At 34.5% G+C, this 18,166-nt stretch overlaps 1 protein-coding gene across 1 annotated transcript in view; it reads right to left on the bottom strand.

Moving 5' to 3' along the window:
* Positions 1–18,166, bottom strand: part of GFRAL (GDNF family receptor alpha like) — a 103,579-nt gene that overhangs the window by 65,253 nt on the left and 20,160 nt on the right. Inside the window, exon 6 of the mRNA XM_051996704.1 lies at positions 5,192–5,442. Coding sequence (XP_051852664.1) covers positions 5,192–5,442 — 251 coding nt within the window. The remainder of the gene's footprint in view (positions 1–5,191; positions 5,443–18,166) is intronic.

Below are 18,166 nucleotides of genomic sequence, written 5' to 3'. Positions count from 1 at the left end.
CTCTCAAAAAATTATTGTAGCTATCCAGTAAAATGGCCTCAGAATGGAAAAGAATGAAGATAGTGCTTTTCTTTGAAACAAAGATTCCTTTTTGTAATACATAGTATTACAATTATGCTAAATTACTCATATATATATATATATATGGTTTTAGAAATTTATGTTGGGGAAAGGACCATGTTGTACATGTTGTACAAGAAAGAAAACTTCCATGGAAAGATTACATGCTTCTGTAGAATCTGTGCTATATTAAGACCTAAAAGAAGGGACCTGACATATTGAACAGATGCCCTATGAAGGCTTAATGGGAAGACATGACTTAGAATTACAAGAATAAAAAAAAAATGGATTGTTTGAGATCCACATCTTTGGAAAAAAAAGATTCATTGCTGTATTAAACTACATTTTTATAATCCGTCTTTTGCCATTCCAAAGACTAATGACCAGAATGGGAATGGATGGGTATAAGAACATCTTAACTAAGCATTCCTTGGGTTCTTGAAGTCTTGCATTTGGCTTGCTATTGGTTACCCAGAGTGCTTAAGTGCACACAATATTGAAATATAGATGCCAGTATGACAGTGAAGTGGAAATGAAGGATCTTAGTGGGATATAAATATAATGAGATGAATAAGCTATGTATTTATAAAGTATCCTAATTATTACATTGAATTCTAGTTAGCAACTTTTTTTTGAGCACTTAATATATGCAAGGCACTATTTTAGATTTATAATCCACACAAGTAGGATGTGTTGTATCTGGAATGGTCCCTATTTCTTTAAATGATTAAAAAAAGAGACAAATAAATAAAAAATAAAGAAACAAGAAACAGGTGAGGAATTTTGATTCAGATCACATAGCTAATTAGTACAGAGCATTCCCTAGAATCAGGTCCTCATTCCCAGAGTAGCATCAATTCCATTTTCACTATCTTGTTTCCTTGTTTTCTGGCAAGATCTTTATTTAAATATTAATTTCACTTGCACATTGAAATAATCCATCCTCAAATGTTTTGTTTTACAGAGCAAGTATCCTAAGAAATATGATTCATAGAAACATTAAAGAAACATTGAAAAGAGATGTTCTATGTTTGGAATTTAATTCCATAAGAATTTTCATTACCAGGAAATCTAAATTGCCTAATACTAAAAATTTAACAATAGAAAAAATTTTTTTTAAAAGAGGAGCTTATTACTTTTGGGGGATGGAGTCAAAATGGCAGTGTGAAGTCAAGAAAATGCTCAGGCTTTCTTAGTGTGAAACCAAGCCTCTGAACATAGTTTGATGGAATGAAACCACTCTCCTGTTCAAGATAGAAGAATTTCAAGAAAGGTTAGTCTCACCATAATGAAAAGGGTGTTTATCCCCTGTCAAATGGTGTCCTGGAAAACCAGTAAAAGTGTCTTAATCAGAGCAGATCATCAACTGAGGCCCTCATTTCAGACCTATGGGACACCCTCCAATTCCAGAGCAGAAGGCAAATTGCCAGCCCAGGAAATCAGGCTTTTGCCTAAATAGAAAAGATAGAAGCTATCACTTCTGTGAACAAAATGCCAAACATAAGGGACTTGTGTTCAAAGTCAAGGCTCAGAGCTGCACAAGATACTTGGGACAGTGTCTCCTGTATCTCAGGAGAAGAGGTTGATATTTAAAGTCATAAAATAGGAAGAAAAAAGGAAGGAAGGAAAGAAAGAAAGAAAGAAAGAAAGAAAGAAAGAAAGAAAGAAAGAAAGAAAGAAAGAAAGAAAGAAAGAAAGAAAGAAAGAAAGAAAGAAAGAAAGAAAGAAAATCACCTTAACCAGAGAAAGCTACTATGGTGACAGGGAAGACCAAAACACCAATTTAGAAAAGGACAAAAAGCCCAAATGGGAAATCTCAAAGGGTGATAGGAATTGGTCTCAAACCCAAAGAGACTTCACTCATAAAAGATTTTAAAAGGCAAATAAGAGAGGTAGAGGTAAAATTGGGAAAAGAAATGAAAGATATTCAAAAGAAAAACAACTTGAGAAAAAAGGACAAAAATTCACTGAAAAATGTAATGGGCTGAGGCTTGAGTTGATGCACTGAGGTCCCAAGCACATGAGTCAAAATAGTAATTGGACCATACTCTATTAATATATATGCTTGGAGAAAAAATCGCCCCCACCCACTCTTTGTGCAAGTCCTGATGTGTTGTATAGGAAATGATGTTTTTGGTGGGTGGAGGCAAGGGAGTGGAAAGGGAAGGGGAAGGAGAGACTGCTGGCTGGCATCTTATCACAGCTGCTCACATTGCTATTGTGGCGGCCCTTCATCTCCAATCCCCCTCTGCTAGCTGGCTTCCTGTTGCAGCTGCCCATATTGCTATCACAATCCTTCTTGCCCATATTGCTATCACAATCCTTTTTCACATCTTCACTTCAATAAAGATTGAAGATTTTTCCCTTAACCTGAATTCCTGACTCCAGCTGATTTTATCACACACACATCACAGCAAAAAACAATTTCTTAAAAAATACAATTGACCAAATGCAAAAAAAAAAAAAAAAATCCACTGAAGAAAGCAATTTTTGAAAAAACACAATTAACCAAATTAAAAAATAAACACTGAAGAAAACTACAATTTAAAAAGTAGAATTAATGAAATGGGAAAAGATATACAAAAGCTAACTGAAGAAAATCATACATCAAAAACTAGAACTAGGTGAATGGAAGCTAATGATTATGAAAAATCAAAAATCAGTCAAATAAGAATGAAAAAATGGAAGAAAATATAAAATACCTCATTGTAAAAACAGTTGAAATCATAAGTAGATCCAGGAGAGACAATGTAAAAATTATTGGTTTATCTGAAAGACACCATGAAGCCTGGAGAGCATTCTTTAAGAGATCATTAAGGAAAACTGCCCTTACATAGTAGAACCAGAGGGAAAAATAGTAATTGAAAGAATCCATAGTTCACCTCCAGAAAAAGATCCCTCAAAGAAAACCTCCAGTAATATTGAGCAAAACTCCAGAACAATACTCATAAGAAAGAAATACTTGAAACTGCCAGGAAAAAAAAAAGCACAAAATAACATTGACAACAAGAAAAATAATTTAAATATCCAAGAACCACAGTCAGGATTATTCAGGATCTGGCAGCTTGTACAATAAAAGATCAGAGTTCTTGGAATACCATATTCCAGAGGACAAAGGATTTAGGATTATAGCCAAGAAGCAATTACCCAGTGAGACTAAACATCACTTTTTTAGAGGAAAAGATGAATCTTCAATGAACTAAAGAACTTTCGATCATTTCTATTGAAAAAATAGAACTAAACAGAAAATTTGATCTTCAAACATAGGACTCAAAAGAAACATAGAACAGGAAAAAACCAACATTATTTAAAGTTTAAACTGTTGAAAAACAGAATCCAATTCTCCCTGTGCAACAAGAGAACTGTTTGGTTCTGCATACATATATTGTATCTATACTGTGACATATTTAACATGTATAAGACTACTTGCCATCTGGGGGAGGGGGTGAAGGGAGGAAGGGGATAAATCAGAACAGAAGTGAATGCAAGGGATAATGTTGTAAAAAATTACCTGGGCATGGGTTCTGTCAATAAAAAAGTTATTTAAAAAAATAAAATAAAGTTTAAACTGTTTACACTAATGCATTGTTGGTGGATTTGTGAACCAATCCAACCATTCTGGAGAGCAATTTGGAATGATGTCTAAAAGCCTACCTTTTCAACCAGCATACTACATCTGTATCCCAAAAATATCATAAAGAAGGGGAAAGGAACCATATGTGCAATGATATTTATGGCAGCTCTTCTTGTAGTGTGAAAGAATTGGAAAATGAGTAGATGCCCATCAATTGGCTGAATAAATTATGGTATATGAAAGTAATGGAAAAATGATCAAGACACTGATTTTAGAAAGACCTGGAAAAATTTACATTAACTGATGCTGAGTGAAACAAGCAGAACCAGGAAAACACTGTACATAGCAATGTCAAGATTGTGTGATGAACAACTATGACAGACATATTCTTCTCAGAGGCTCAGTGATCCCAGGCAATCCCAATAAACTTTGAATGGAAAATGCCATTCACATCCAGAGAGAACTATGAAGACCGAATATAAATCAACACATTCTATATTCACTTTTGTTTGTATTTCTTTTGTCTTTTTTTCCCTTGCTTTTCCATTTTTTCTGATTTTTCTTTCCCAACATGATTCATAAGAAATATATAATAAAAAATGAATATATACATATAATCAAAAATTTTTTACATGTTATTTGAGAGAATTAAAAAAAAAGATGGGCTTATTTTTCTACAAACCCATCTTCTAAGTTCTGTGATGTAGATTACTTTGTAACCTCAGAAATGTAATTTACTTTCCCTAAGCTTGATGGCTTTTTCACTTGTGAAATGGTGAGAACAGGCTAGATTTGAATATCTCAGAGTGAGAGTGACTTAATTTCAGAAGTATTCTACTTTCTTTTTTCTCTTTCTTTTTAATTAAAACACTACAGAAAACTAATTTTTCAAAAAGTCATTATAGCTTGGTCAACCCACATTATAGAGTCAGAAAGATAAAATAGAGACAAATTTCACATAGGCACTGATGTTAACAAATACACTGAAGGTCCCTTTCAATTCTCAACCTGTACTTATGGCTCAAGCTAGACTAATAATTATTATTCTAGAATAATAACTGTGATCTCAACTAATAATTGATAATGGGATGATTTAACCAATGAATGACAATTTATTCCCTCAGAAAATGCAATAATTAGATGCTTAACAATAAAAAATTAAGTAAGCATAAAGTTTTTATGTAAAATTAAGTAATTAAAATTAATTAAAATAAAATAAATATAGATAGAGACAGAAAGAGATAGAAATAAAGATGGAGATGAGATATAGGTGTAGGTATCTAATATATGGAAAGGCACTTTACTGTGTTAAATGACCATGACTTAAAAATCAATCATTCCCCATCCTTAAAGAGATCAAATTCTACTTAGTGAAACATGAATATAGATTTTTTTCTCAGATATAACTGCTGATTTCATTGACACTGACAAGATGTCATTTTCCCTATTAATGCAGATATAAGTATAGCTATATTCAACTATCATATATACATATGTACAGATGTAGTGCCATAAAATTGGACATTCTTTAAGGGTCATGTGGATCAGATAACTTACTGAAGCAGGATCTGCTCTGAAGCATGTGATAAAAAATCTCACATAATGGCTGTTCAGTGAATGGAATGGAGCTACAGCTGCATTGGACATGAAGGATGGTCCCCAGAGTGCCAATATAAGCAGCTTTGCATGTATCATCTGCTGAGCAAGTTATATCTTCCTTATTGAAGGTATTAATGCAAGTCTCATCAAAATAGCATTTTTCAGTGACATGACGCCAGCATTTTGACTGAAATGTTTCATAGTGGCTTCTGGTAAGAAAAAAAAAAGTCAAGAATAATTATTGGCTATACACATAAATTCAATTCAATTCAACCAACCAATCAATAATAATTTCTTAAACATTTACTCTGCTATAGGTACTATGCTAATTAAAATATAACCAAATAAACAATTAAATACCTATGAGAAAGGTACTGTTTTAAATGCTGGTGATAAAAAAGCAGGGAAAATCAACATTTTTCATTCTCAAAGAATTCACATTCTATTTAAGTAAATAATTTATGTATAGATAATTTTTCAAAAGAGGACTTTTGATTTCACTGGTGTAAGAAGATCATGCATTTATGTTCCTTACTAATGTAGATTAGTTGTTCAGTACTGCTGTTTGATTCTTCAAAAACTCAACTGGGGTTTTCTTGGCCAAGATACTAAGATAGTTTGCTATTTCTTTCTCCACATCATTTTACGAATGAGGCAAATAGGGTTAAGTGACTTTTTCAGGATTACATGGTTAGTTTCTAAGGTCAGATTTGATGTGTCTTCCTGGCTCCAGCTATTGCACTCCCCCCTAGCTCCCCAATCCAGATTAATACTTGTTCTTAATTCACCCTCTCAGAATTGCCAACATTAGAGAATTAAATCTTTAACTAATATTCCCAGGCTCACACAACCAGAATGGAATAGAGCTACATATTTTTAACCTAGGTTTTCTTGACTCTAAGACCAGCCCTGTATCCACTAAGTTTTACTACCAAATACATTACAAAGAAGTTGCAAAGCAGATTTAAGTAGAAAGGGCACTAATAATTTGATAGGGGAGAGGGAATTAGAATGTTCCTCAAGTAGGAAGAAACATTTGAGCTGAGCCTTGAAGGAAGTTAGAGTTTTCATGAAGCATAAAGAAAGGAGAAACAAAAGAATTTCAGATGTGGAAATTATCTGAAAATGAAATATTGGGCACAAGGTAGAATAAGTAAGTGGTCCAAGTTAGCTTGAATAAAGAATGCATCAAAAAATAATACAAAATCTTATTTTTGTACCACTAAGTTTGTGTCACCTTCATTTATTTTTCCTGAAAACTACTTTAAAATAGAATACAAGGAACAGCTAGGTGGCATAGTGGATAGATTACCAGCCCTGAAGTCAGAAGGATCTGAGTTCAAATTTGAACTCAGACACTTAACACTTCCTAGCTGTGTGACCCTAGGCAAGTCACTTAACCCCAATTGCCTCAACAAATAAAAAAAAAATAAAATGCAGAATTCTAGAACTTTTTACATTGTAAGTGGAAAGCAAGCTTATATGGAAAATACCTCCAATAGAAAAAAGAAGAGATTCTCTTTTTGATTAAACATAGATATTAATTCTCTTTCATTTTTACTTCAATTGTGGGTTCATTTGGGGAAATGAAGATTTATAGTATGGCATGAAATACTTTTGATAATACTATTCTTATGGTAAGCAAGCAGCCATTTTCTTATTGAGTTTGGTCTAAGTCATTTAACCCAAATTTCTAGTAGATAAAAAGTGGACAATTGCCAATTTCCTTCTCTTGGATCCCAATGTCTCAATTAAAATTTACAAAATATTTTTAAGATTCCTAACAGATTTTGATTAAAAGTAAACTTTGAAAAAATCACCAGAACAAAAGATTTTTAGCTATTTGTTATGTTTGCTTTTAAATAAGCCAATAATATATTATAAAGAATGTTTTGACTATATATTTGATCAATTTTATGGCTTTACTTCAATTTTTTGAAACATTTAGGACAAAATAATGCTATTTTTGCAATTTCATCTGCAACATAGAACTCTCTCTTTATATTTTTATCTACATTTTTAGCCTCTCTTCAATAAGTAACATCATGCCCCCTGGGTACACAGCTTTGGGTTATTTATCTTGATACTGCTGGCACATAGTTATAACTGCTGGTTATATTTAAAATATAACCTCAGAAATTCCCAAAGTATTCAGTGCTGAAAGGCATATAGGTGGCATAGTGAATAGAGTGACAGACCTTGAGTCTGGAAGATCCATCTTCCTGAGTTTAAATCTGATTTTAGGCACTTACTAGTTGTGTGACCCTTGGCAAGTAATTTAACTTTGTTTGCCTTAGTTTCTTCATTTATAAAATGACCTGTAGATGAACATGGTAAATCACTACAGTATCTTTGCCAAGAAAACGCCAAATGTGGTCTTGAAAAATGAGATATGTTTGCAATGACTAAACAACAATAAAATTCAGTGTTAAAGAACATGTTTGGACTATCTATTTTTCTATCTACCTATGTCATTTTAGAGTTGGTAAGTAAAATCTCCCTTTTTTCCCTTGCACTATACTTCTCGACTCTCATCATCATGTCCCTCTTCTTCTTCACTCTCTAAATAATATGTGATCTTTTGTCTTTATTAGAAGACTTTTGATCCTATTCCCTCTCATCTCCTCCAGAGGTTTGAACATTTAATCATTTCTTTCTTTATTTTAGTTTCAATCCTTCATTTATTGCTTCTTTCTTTGATAGTTTCCTCCCTTCTTTAATCTTCATGTTTTTTCATCTACTAGTTCCTTACATCCTTCCTATAGCTAAATGTATTCTTATTTACCTTTCCCCTTTTCTTTATGTCTAAGGCAATAATAAATTTTCAGGGGAGACTTGTTCATTAAAAATCAATTTTGAAAATAATAAAATGATTACAAAATGCTAAATGATATTCATACCACGTTTTATTTTAGATAGGAAGTAAATCATATTATTTAAAATTTCTATGGAAGCAGTGAATTTCCTTTTTTTAAAAAAAAATACCATCTATTGTTTATTACCTTGCCTCTATTTTGCTATTACAACAGCAACTTGATTCTTTCTACTTTGCCAGAAAAAAGTTCCAGCTTCCCTCAAAGTAGAATCAACTTGGTTTAAAGGAAAAATAAACTATGCTCAATTTAAAAGAAATATTAAGCCTTTTCAAGAGGCAACTGGATATATTAATGGAGGTCTCATTTTGACTTGAAGTCTCAAGAGTTCTCTTGCACACATTATTCCTCTGAACATATATTCAGAAACAAAACGATTCTCTCCTTTAAGCAGGAATGATGCTCACTGGGGCAACTAGGTGGCACAGTGGATAGAACACCAGCCCTGAAGTCAGGAGGACCTGAGTTCAAAATCTGATCTCAGACACTTAACACTTCCTAGCTGTGTGACCCTGGGCAAGTCACTGAACCCCAATTGCCTCAGGGGGGAAAAAGAATGATGCTCACTCACGTAAATAAACCCTTAAATTATGTTTTTCTGTTGAAATTTCTGGTTCTTAGCAATTACCTTCTCTTCTCTGTTGGGAAGATATGCACTGCCACATTGGCCTCCTATTTCCTTTTGGATTATACTTTAAGAGAATGTTACCTTGAGAAAGTGAAAAAAACTATCTCCCCATTCCAAACCCCTCAAGCAGGTCAGAAAACTTGCTTGTGTTTTTTCATCCTGTGAAAGATTTACTATCATAAGGGTTCCTGTGGAAGAAATAAAATCATAGAGTATTTTCCCACCTAGATCCAGAAAGGTGTTATACTTTCTCTTCATTTAAAAGGTCTCCTGTTACTGAGTCTGCAGTAGGAATCCCAACTGCTGTTCTCATTCCCAGTTTCATTTTAAAGGGACCAATTTTGTACTCACTAATTGAAAATATAGCATCCATATTGATGTATGGCTATTTGAGATACTAAGTCAGGATCTCTTATAGCAATATAAGAAAGCTGAGAGACTGACATTTGATCTTATATAAACATTTTTAAGGTTATATATGTGCAATCATATCAGTCATAGTTCCACATTAGCCATTTGATAAAAGAAGAGTCAGAACGAACCTATTTCATTTAATAACTATTTGTTTCAGTCATTTCCTGCCCTACTGTAATTTAAGCATAAAATATGTCTGACAGTTTATCAAATTAATATATGTCTATTTATTTTCCTATTTCTGGTGCAGTGAGGGTGAATTGATTCTGTTTATCTCTCCTCTTTTTCAGTATCCATTCAATATACCTTATTCTAGTAAATATCTTGTATTGGGTCTTTTGGAGTCTAGGAGTCTATGTCTTTTTCATCTTCTTTCAATTTTCCACCTCCTTTCTTGGCAGCTGGACCAGGTTGGACAAATTAATCTGGAGTTTCTTCAAGATTCTCAACAGCTTTTCATTGACAAGGATTAGGGGCAGAAGTGGCATATTTTACTGAGACTTGAAACACAAGCAAGAATGGAGGAGGGGTCAACCCTGCCTTAGTAACTAAGGTGCATATTCCTATCATATTTACAAAATGTTTTCCTAGAATTAACCATGTGAAGTAGCTGATGCAAATTCCTATTTTATAAATAAATAAAAGTGAGGGAATTAGAAAGGAGAGGAAGAGAGATGTGAAGAGAGTAGATCAGTAAAAAAAGGGAGGGGAGGAAAGGGAAGAGTCATGGATATGAATGCTAAAATCAGGAATTATACACAGATTTCCTTAGTCTTAGATCAGATCTCTATTTTTTAAGCTAGGTGTTCTTAAGTATGTGAGTGCGTGTGTGTGTGTGTGTGTGTGTGTGTGTGTGTGTGTGTAAGAAAGAGAGACACAGAGAGAGAGAGACAAAGACAGAGACAGAGACAGAGAGACAGAGCCAGAAAGAGAGAGATAGAGACAGAGAGATAAGAAAAAGAGAAAGAGACAGAGAGAGAGACAGAAAGATAGTCTGAAGAGTATTGATACCTTTTCAGAATGTTTTTAACTACATACAATAAAATACATAGCATTACTAAAGAAAATGACTATATAGAAAGATGTCATTTTTTCCATCCAAGTTTGTAGTCCCACTGAAAGCCTGGAAAAGGAATCCCTTTTTTATGCTATTTGTTCTCTGTGTACATACAATTAATACAGTCAAGCAAATACCAGAATGCATATAATTTTTTTTTAAGTTCAATAAGAACTAATAAATGGATCAATGAAAAGAGTCTTAGATTTGTAATCAGAGGACATGGATTCATATCTAGCTATGCTAATTAATGTCAAAGTAACCTTTTGGATATTTACTTAACCTATCTTCAGCCTCAATAACCTAATTTATAAAACAAGATGATTGAATGAAATAACTTTCAGGATCCCTTCTAATGTTAAACCTATCATACTCTAATAATGAATAGCCAGATTTGCTTATTTTAAAATATGTAGCATTTGATTGGTGGCCAAAGATAAAACTATGGAGAAAGAAAGGAAGAATGAAGAAAAGAATGAATAATGAAAGTTATGGAAGTTGTGATGACCACACTAGCACCCAGGATACCTTAGAATCAGCCAGAGTCAGGATAAGCAAAAGTCCTTGGTCTTTATTCTTGATCTTGAGGAGTAGAAGTGAACAGGATGGAAGCAGAATCTCCAAGACCACCTTCTTCCTTGTCTACCGCCAAAGTGTCTCTGGCTAGTCTTACGCCACCCCCTAGTCCCTCCTACACTAATCATAGAGCCAGCACAGGATAGTGGGAAGGACCATTTTCCAAGCATATACCCATAGAGTATTGTCCAATTGGTAGTTAGCCTCAAGTACTCCGCTCTCCTGACCTCAGTGCATCAACTCAAGAGTTTCAGACCTCTACAGGAAGTGAAACATTGAGTCAACTAAAATATTTACTTAAAACACTCCTAGAATTACTGAAAAGTGGAAAGCCACAGTAAATAATGAATTGCAACCAAATGAAAGAATGATTACATTGCAAAAGATTTCAAGAGTCTATGTTGGATATCTTAGAGAGGGGATGGGAAGCTATGTTCTTTGTGAGTGGTCACAGAAAGATCAGCTTATGAGTCATAACAGAGTGGTTCAACTGTCTGGCAGAATGTCCTAGAGAAAAAGGTAAGAAATGCAAGATGTGTTCAATAGAGCCATTTTACAGGAGGAATGCATTTTCAGGCAACAGGAAAAGTCTTTGTGGCTTGTAAAGGAATAAGTACTAAAATGAAACTATTAATGACTAAGAGAAAGTGAGCATTCCTATAGAATTCTAAAATAAATTCAAATAATATAAAAACACTCTTTTTTGAATTCTTTCTTTTTTATCCTATCCATGTATTTCAGCAGAATTTGGAGTGCTAAATTCTATGTAATACTTATGTCACTTTAACGTAGAACTATAATAATCCTCTTCTTTCCCTGACCCCCATATGTGTCTAATTTAATTAGACTTCTTTGAAAAATGCATTAAAAACTTGAAAAGTCTTGTTTTCTCTACTGTTTTCAAATTGAAGATTTTGGTGATAATGGATGAATAAAGGTATAAATCTAAAATGAAATTTGATTTTCCAAGTGTTCAGCCCCTCAGAGAAAATATATATCATTTAAAACTTTCAAATGACTTGACAATGCCTATGGCAACAATTATAACTTGGCATTGAGAATCACAAATCATGAGAATGAAAAAATGATTTTATAACTTTTAAATGAGTTTGTAACCTAAGGAGTCCTATTCTTCCCAATTAATAGAAAAAACTGTACAGCCAATAATAGCAGCCACACATGTTTAAAGATGCTTATTAATGTCAGGAAGCAGATTAACAAAATAAAGAATATTGGGTGGCACTGATAAAGAGTCAAATTTTCATCAGCTCTAAAGAATTAGTGTATCATCATGACACCTGTTTAATTTATACAAATTAGGTGTCATTAAGTTCTATTCCACTTTCCCTTACATACCACTGACAGAATCAAATCTAATACTAGGTATGTAGCCACAATAGGGGAACTTAAATTTAATATATCCTGATTAATGAACAAAAAGCTAGGATTACATGAAGCTGCAAGGTTGGAGTAAGTCAGGGATGTGAAACATTTGGCCCTTATACTCTCAGGACCCAAACTAGATTAAAAGGCAATTATGAAAAATTTAACAAATTAAATATAAATACAATATAACAGAGTTATACTTTAAAACTAAGTTAACATTTAGATTATAGAGATCTGTATTTAGAATTTAGTGTTCCCCATTTCTATGTAAATTTTACACTGCTAGAATTAGGGGCAGAGATGTTGTTTATCCTTCATTTTTAAAGAGGACCAATAGCATCATGAGTGATGTGTGACTTGTTTGTGAATTGGACTTAAGGAGAGTTGTGTAAAGGTCAGCCTTATTCTTTCTTCTTGAATCATCAAAGGCCAATGGCAGGACAACAGTAAAGATTACTGCAAATGATCCAGGATATAATGATTGATCTTGGTGTCTGATGCCTATGAAAAATTCTAAATACTCCACAGCACTTACTTTAGATGCCAAAAATAAACGAGCAGCCTTGAAAACAGCTGGGCAAGCCTCATATCTGAGATGTTGTCCTCCCTGAGCAACACAGAGATGTGTTGGGCTAGGAAGAGGATTTACTAAAGGAATTACCTCCCTTGGGGCTAAGCAACAAGAAACATGAAAGGTATGGGATTCTCAGGTTGGAAAGAGAGGATAGGAAACAAAAATATGGAGAACACATTTTCTATGTACCTGTGAAACCTTTAATGACTTAGTGCCCCTTTTATTTTATTCCCTGAATCATGTTAGAAGTTAGATGCCCAAGTAGACAATGACTTCCAAGTTTGAAACTATGTCATAAGTGCCATTCGTAGAATTTGCCTTCTATTATTCAGAGGACATGATTTATGGGGGAACAGTTATGGGAGAAGCAACATACTTTCAGTACCTATAAAATATTGTTCCATAAATCTAGGGTGTATTCTCCCAAAAATACATTCAATGTTAATAAAAAGAATAAGCATGGAGACATAATATATAAGAAAAGTACACCTTTCAGAACCATAGTAATGCAGGTAGCTAACCACTAATGTTTTAGGTACTCAATGACTTTTCTCTTCTAATGTGTGTCTTCTCCTTACACTTAGTATAAAAAGCTAGAACATAGTAGCTGCTAAATAAATGTTTATTGACTTCCAAACAGGTCACATCTCTGGCCCCCAGGTTCTGCTGAAGCAAAATTCCAAAATAACTGGGTTATCTCTCTCTTTTCTCTACTCATAGATGTCACACTTTTCAGAATTATCTACTGTCTTAACTGCTGCCCTTGTTGGATGAGTTGTCTCATTTTCCAGTCATGGCCAATAGGTAAGGAGTGGAGTAAAGAGTGAGACTCCTTCCTTCCAGAATTAAGAATCTACTCTAAAGTGCCAGTTTCATCCATAACTGATTCCTCTATGCTATTAGAGTCACACTCCACAGAGCTATCTGTTTTCTACCAATTCCTTAAGTATTTTCTTGAATATATGTAGAGGGCTAAAACTCCAAAAAGGTATGCTTGAATCAGACAACGAAACACTTAAGGCTAATTACCTATTCAATGTGAGACAATGACTCTATTACAAAAGAAGCTCAAGAGGCTTTGAGAGAAGTTGAACTGGGCTTATCCAATGTAGTTGAAAGAGTCACTCAAAAATCCTTGGAAATATCAGTTTTTGCCATGCAAAAGACACTCACAGCAGTCCTTCATCAAGGAGACAGTGTGATAGAGGGGGTAAACATCCCAGCACAACCAGAACAAAGTTTTACTCCTTACCCAGTGCTTGTGGCTAGAATTTTATTAAAGGCCATTAAGCGAGCAGTACAATTATCTGGGATAAGACCTAACAAGATATACACCTTTTATACCAATGCACAAATTAATGTATGCTGTGACACCATCCCAGAGTGGCAAATTTCATTGGCCATGGCTCCAAATTTTGCACACAGGTCTCCATTAAAGATAACCAGACTATTGCATAATTGGCAATGTATTCTTGAAGAAAAGGTTTCTAAAGTTCCTCTTAAAGGACCAACTATCTTTACAGATGCATCCAAACATAACATTTGTGCTGTATACTCTCATGATAACTATAAAGAGAGTAGTCAGAACTCCTTTTCAGTCCACTCAGCAGAATGAATTGAATGCAATCATTTTAGCTTTTATTATCCAGGAGATATAAATATAATATCTGATTCCACCTATTCAGTAGGTGTGGTACAAAGAATTGCCACAGCCCAAATAAAATTGGTAGCTTTCAATATATATCAGCTTTTTAAGGAACTTAAAGAGCGAGTGAGAAAGCATCCAAATAAGATTTATATCTTGCATGTCCACTCTCATAGTGGACTTCTAGTTCCTATTTTTGATGGAAATTCAAAGGCAGATAGCCTTCTAACCATGTTAGTCAATACTCCTTTATTTCAGGCAGCCCAAGAATCTCATTCTAAATATCATTAGGCTGCTTGAGCTTTACATTTACAATTTGGGAAAACAAGAGAGTAAACTAGGAGCATAGTAAAAGCCTGTACAGCTTGCTTTTCTTTCTATGCTCCTACACTGCCTCCAGGGAAGAGCCCTTGTGGCTTGAGAGCCAGTGAAATTTGGCAACTGGATATGACCCATTATAATATCTTTTGGTCGCCTGTCTTTTATCCATGTTGCGGTAGACACCTTTTCAGGATTCACTTTTGCAATACCAGCAGCAAAAGAGACAGCCCGAGTAGTCACTGAATTTCTTATACAAGCATTTGCAATTATGGGTGTGCCACAAGCAATAAAAACAGATAATGGACCTGCATATACTTTAAAACATTTTGCACACTTTTGTGCATAGTATAAGATTTTACACACCATTGGCATACTCTTTAATCCTCAAGGACAGGCAGTAGTAGAGAGGAGAAACAGAGACACTACGCAAAAAAATAAAAGAAAGAGGGATCCACAGGTAACCCCAGAGAATTTCTAAATTTAGTTCTTTATACAATTAACTTCTTGATTTTTGACAAAGATGCATTGGCTTCAGCAAACAGGTTTTATAACCCAACAGAAAGGCAGTGTCCAGTGTGAGCAGATCCACTATCTTTAGATAATCACCAGGTGATGTGGAGAGATCCAGAAAATGGTGAATGGAAGGGACCAAAAAGGTTAACTGCTTGAGGGAGAGAGTTTGCTTGTATCTTTACAGATGGAGAAGGAATCAGATGGGTGTTGATGAGCCGTATTTGCCTTGTCCATTGGAGAGAGACGGGAAGACCCTTGAAACAAAGGAGAAGACCCAAGAAACACTGGGTGGTCCCATCACTAATTGTGCCTACCACTGAAAGAACATGGCAGTTATGGCAATTGACTCATGGACATCAAAAATTGTTAATGAGACTGACACAGAACTTCAAAACCCTCAGAAATTATTGGAATCCCTGAGACATGATAAGATTGTTGTAGGACTTAAAAACCCTCAGGAATTATTGGATTTTCTGAGACATGATAAGATTGTTGTAGGACTTGAAAACCCTCAAGAATCATTGGATTCCCTGAGACCTGATGAGACTGTTGCAGGACTTCAAAATCTGCAAGAATCACTGGATTCCCTAACACATAAAAAGACCATTGCAGGACTTCAAAAACTTTCAGAGATCATTGGATTCCCTGACACATGAAGTAATGGACAATAGATTGGTTTTGGACTATTTCTTGGTTGCAGAAGGAGGCATATGTGTGATTGTTATTTACATACCCTCCTTCTAGGACTTCTGGAAATCTTTTACAATACCATGTTGATTCATATTGTTTGTTATATTACTACTTTCATGTACAATTCATGTTTGTTACATCACCTTGAGCCTGCACTGGCTGTGGGGAGAGTCATCACTACTAGCCTGTGCTTTATTGCTATGTGCTTGTGTAATACCTCCCATGCTGATGGGTTTGTTGTGTATACCTGTTTCTAGTAAGACCCTTCAGCCTAGAAACCCACCAACAATATTTGGCTTGACTCTCACTTCCCTTTGTTTTTCCTCTCCTTTCCCGAGAAGTCAGGGAGGGCAAGATCATCTACTTTTTAGGGCTTTCACCTCCCTTCCTAAGAATTCAGGAGGGTGGGGGGGGTGATCATCTCCTTTTTGATGTTTTCACCTCCTTTCCTGAGAATCAGAGAGGACATGACCACCTCCTTTTTGTAGTTCTCACCTCCCTGAGAAGTCAGGGAGGGCTTGACTAACTGTGTTCTAAAACAAAAGAAAGTGGGAGATGTAGAAGGCTGAAACTCCAAAAAGTATGCTTGAATCAGACAACCAAGCACTTAAGGCTAATTACCTATTTGACAATGACTCTACTAGCATATGTTTGAATAAATGGCTCTTCTCACCATTGATGCTTGCTGAATGTTTGGTGTTAAGATAATCATAGGCAAGGATTGGAGGGCAATGGCAGAAAGGCCAGAGAGGCACTTGGCAGCAAGACGAGGAGGATAAAAGTTGGTGACTCTGGACTCCAGGATCCAGGAGACATCTTTGGCAAGCCTCGTGGCAGTTTTGCCTCCTTCACTACTCCCCCTAAAGACCAAGGACTTTGATTTATCCTAACTCTGGCTGACCTTGAAGCCCTCCAGGGAGCTATCCTGTACTCTATAAGTATAGATAATTTTTTATTAGCAAATGTCTTGCTGTTCACTTATTCCATCAATTGATCAGAAAACTTCACACATCATAAAGGGATAGCAAAACCTCTTTGTATTTTTTTAAGACCTAATACATTACTGTCCTTGTTACTTGCTCCTTAATTTTTAGTTTTCTCAACTTTGTTATATGAAAATCAAATGATTAAAAGGATTCTAGGCAACTTCCTCGATTTCTACTCTTTACCTCCTAGGGAGGTAGTGGATGGATACAGTACTATACTTGGAGTCAAAAAGATCTGAATTCAAATCCAGGCTTAGGCATTTAGCATATATGTGGTCCAGGACAAGTCATTTAATGTGTTTGCCCCATTTCTCATCTGTAAAAATAATACTGTTGTTTACTTTTGAGGGTTGTTAAAAGAATAAATAGAATAATAATTGCAAAACTCTTTGAAAACTTTACAACACTATATAAATTCTACTAGTTATTGTTCTTATACTGATAATTCAAATGTATTGATTGTAAAATTTAGAGCTAAAAAGTACTTTAAAATTATTTAATTTAACTCATTTTTTTCATGAAACACATAGAATTTGAATTGAAAGGAACAATCAATTTAATGAACTAACAATCATTTCTTTAGTACCTACTATGTTACAGGCAGCTTGATAAGTAATGGGGTTACAGAAGCAATAATGAAATACTACTAGTTTTCAGGGAATTTATAATTCACTAAGATGGAATGTTCATATAAAGTACATAGAAAATGAGTACAAGAGTATTTTGGTTGGGGTATTACCTACTTAGACCATTACCAAATGTTTCAACATATTATCTAAGTTTTGAATAAATCTTGGCCTTCTACGAGATGAAGATGAGGCATTCTATGGAGGAAGGACAATTTGTTCAAAGTTACAGAGACAAGAACTAGAATGTCATAGATGAGGAAGAATAATTTGGCTAACATGTATTTGAAAGGAGTAATGCACACCAAATTGTTAGGAACAGAAAAAGTAATATTAATAAAACTAGTTATTTGCTACTAAGTCAACTCTTTACATGTTAAATAGCATTTTGCAAAGCACTATGTATCCCCATTTGAATAAATAAAAATATTCATACATGCACACATGTATATGTTATATATTCACATCATATATTTATGTATAACATATACTTAGATATACTTATGGGGCAGCTAGATGATATAATGGATAGAGAAGGAAGCCTGGAGTCAGCGAAGATTCATTGTCATGAATTCAAATTTAGTATCAGACACTTATTTGCTGAGTAAACTAGGTAAATCACTTAATACTGTTTACGTCAATGG

This window comes from Antechinus flavipes, chromosome 4 (assembly GCF_016432865.1).
Source record: "Antechinus flavipes isolate AdamAnt ecotype Samford, QLD, Australia chromosome 4, AdamAnt_v2, whole genome shotgun sequence".
NCBI classification, from domain to species: Eukaryota; Metazoa; Chordata; class Mammalia; order Dasyuromorphia; family Dasyuridae; genus Antechinus; species Antechinus flavipes.
The sequence above is the reverse complement of the archived record's forward strand: the minus strand, read 5'-3'. Positions and strand labels throughout refer to the sequence as shown.